Source organism: Antrostomus carolinensis, unplaced genomic scaffold (assembly GCF_000700745.2).
Source record: "Antrostomus carolinensis isolate BGI_N321 unplaced genomic scaffold, ASM70074v2 scaffold30616, whole genome shotgun sequence".
Classification (NCBI taxonomy): domain Eukaryota; kingdom Metazoa; phylum Chordata; class Aves; order Caprimulgiformes; family Caprimulgidae; genus Antrostomus; species Antrostomus carolinensis.
Window position 1 is genome coordinate 1,888 of NW_010323000.1, and position 785 is coordinate 2,672.

A 785-nucleotide genomic window follows, 5' to 3' on the forward strand; every position below is an offset into this window, starting at 1 on the left:
CAACCATCTTCCAGCTGGGCAGGTTTTGGGGATAATCTCCTTTTTCCCCACTGGAAAGGAATGAGAGAGGCACTCACCTATCGTGACAGTGTAGATGGAGTTGGCATAGCCATCGTAGTTGCAGTTGTCACTGTGTTGCCCACCGTTGCCACTGGCCACGACGAAGATGCTGCCGAAGCCCCTGCGACCCGCTATGCCGCCGTGCTGCAGGGCAGCCTGTGGAGAAGGACCCGTCACTGCTCAGGGCACTGAGGCAGGTGCCTGCTGAGACCAGGGGGTTTGTGCCAGCAGCCAGGGCTGTGTGGCAGCAGGGCTGTCCTGGACCCCGTGGCACACCTAGCTGTCACCCCAGGCACAGAACGACCCGTGTGGGCTCTCCCGCGGCGAAGCGTTTGCCCTGCGGACTGTTCGCAGGCACAGGACGCGCTGCAAAGCTCTGTCCTGGCAGCTCCGTCCAGCAAACAAAGTCCATGGCCCAAGACTTCAATCACCAGCCCTGCCAAGTGCTCGGGGTGACAGCAGGACCAGCCACAACCCCTCCAGGCCGTAGTCAGGGACTTGTGCCTCTCACAGCCCCAAGCAGACACCGAGATTCCAGAGCCCCTCTGCTACAAAGGCAACAGCCAGTCTAGGGCTCACCACGATTTTAAGTGGATTCTGCATTAAAAATATAAAGAGAAGAAGGAAAAGCAACCTGCCAGGCAACCACAGCACAAAGACTGGCCAATGTTTGTGCTCCAGAGGAAACACAGCAGCCCCAGCCCACTCAGCTTCAGCAGGGCTCA

The 785-nt window shown here is 58.7% G+C and overlaps 1 protein-coding gene across 1 annotated transcript in view; it reads right to left on the reverse strand.

Annotated features, from left to right (window-relative positions):
* Positions 1-785, reverse strand: part of LOC104526886 (proprotein convertase subtilisin/kexin type 7-like) — a gene marked incomplete at both ends in the record, with an annotated part of 3,123 nt that overhangs the window by 728 nt on the left and 1,610 nt on the right. Inside the window, 1 exon segment of the mRNA XM_010170463.1 lies at positions 78-216. Within this exon segment, the coding sequence (XP_010168765.1) occupies positions 78-216 (139 nt within the window).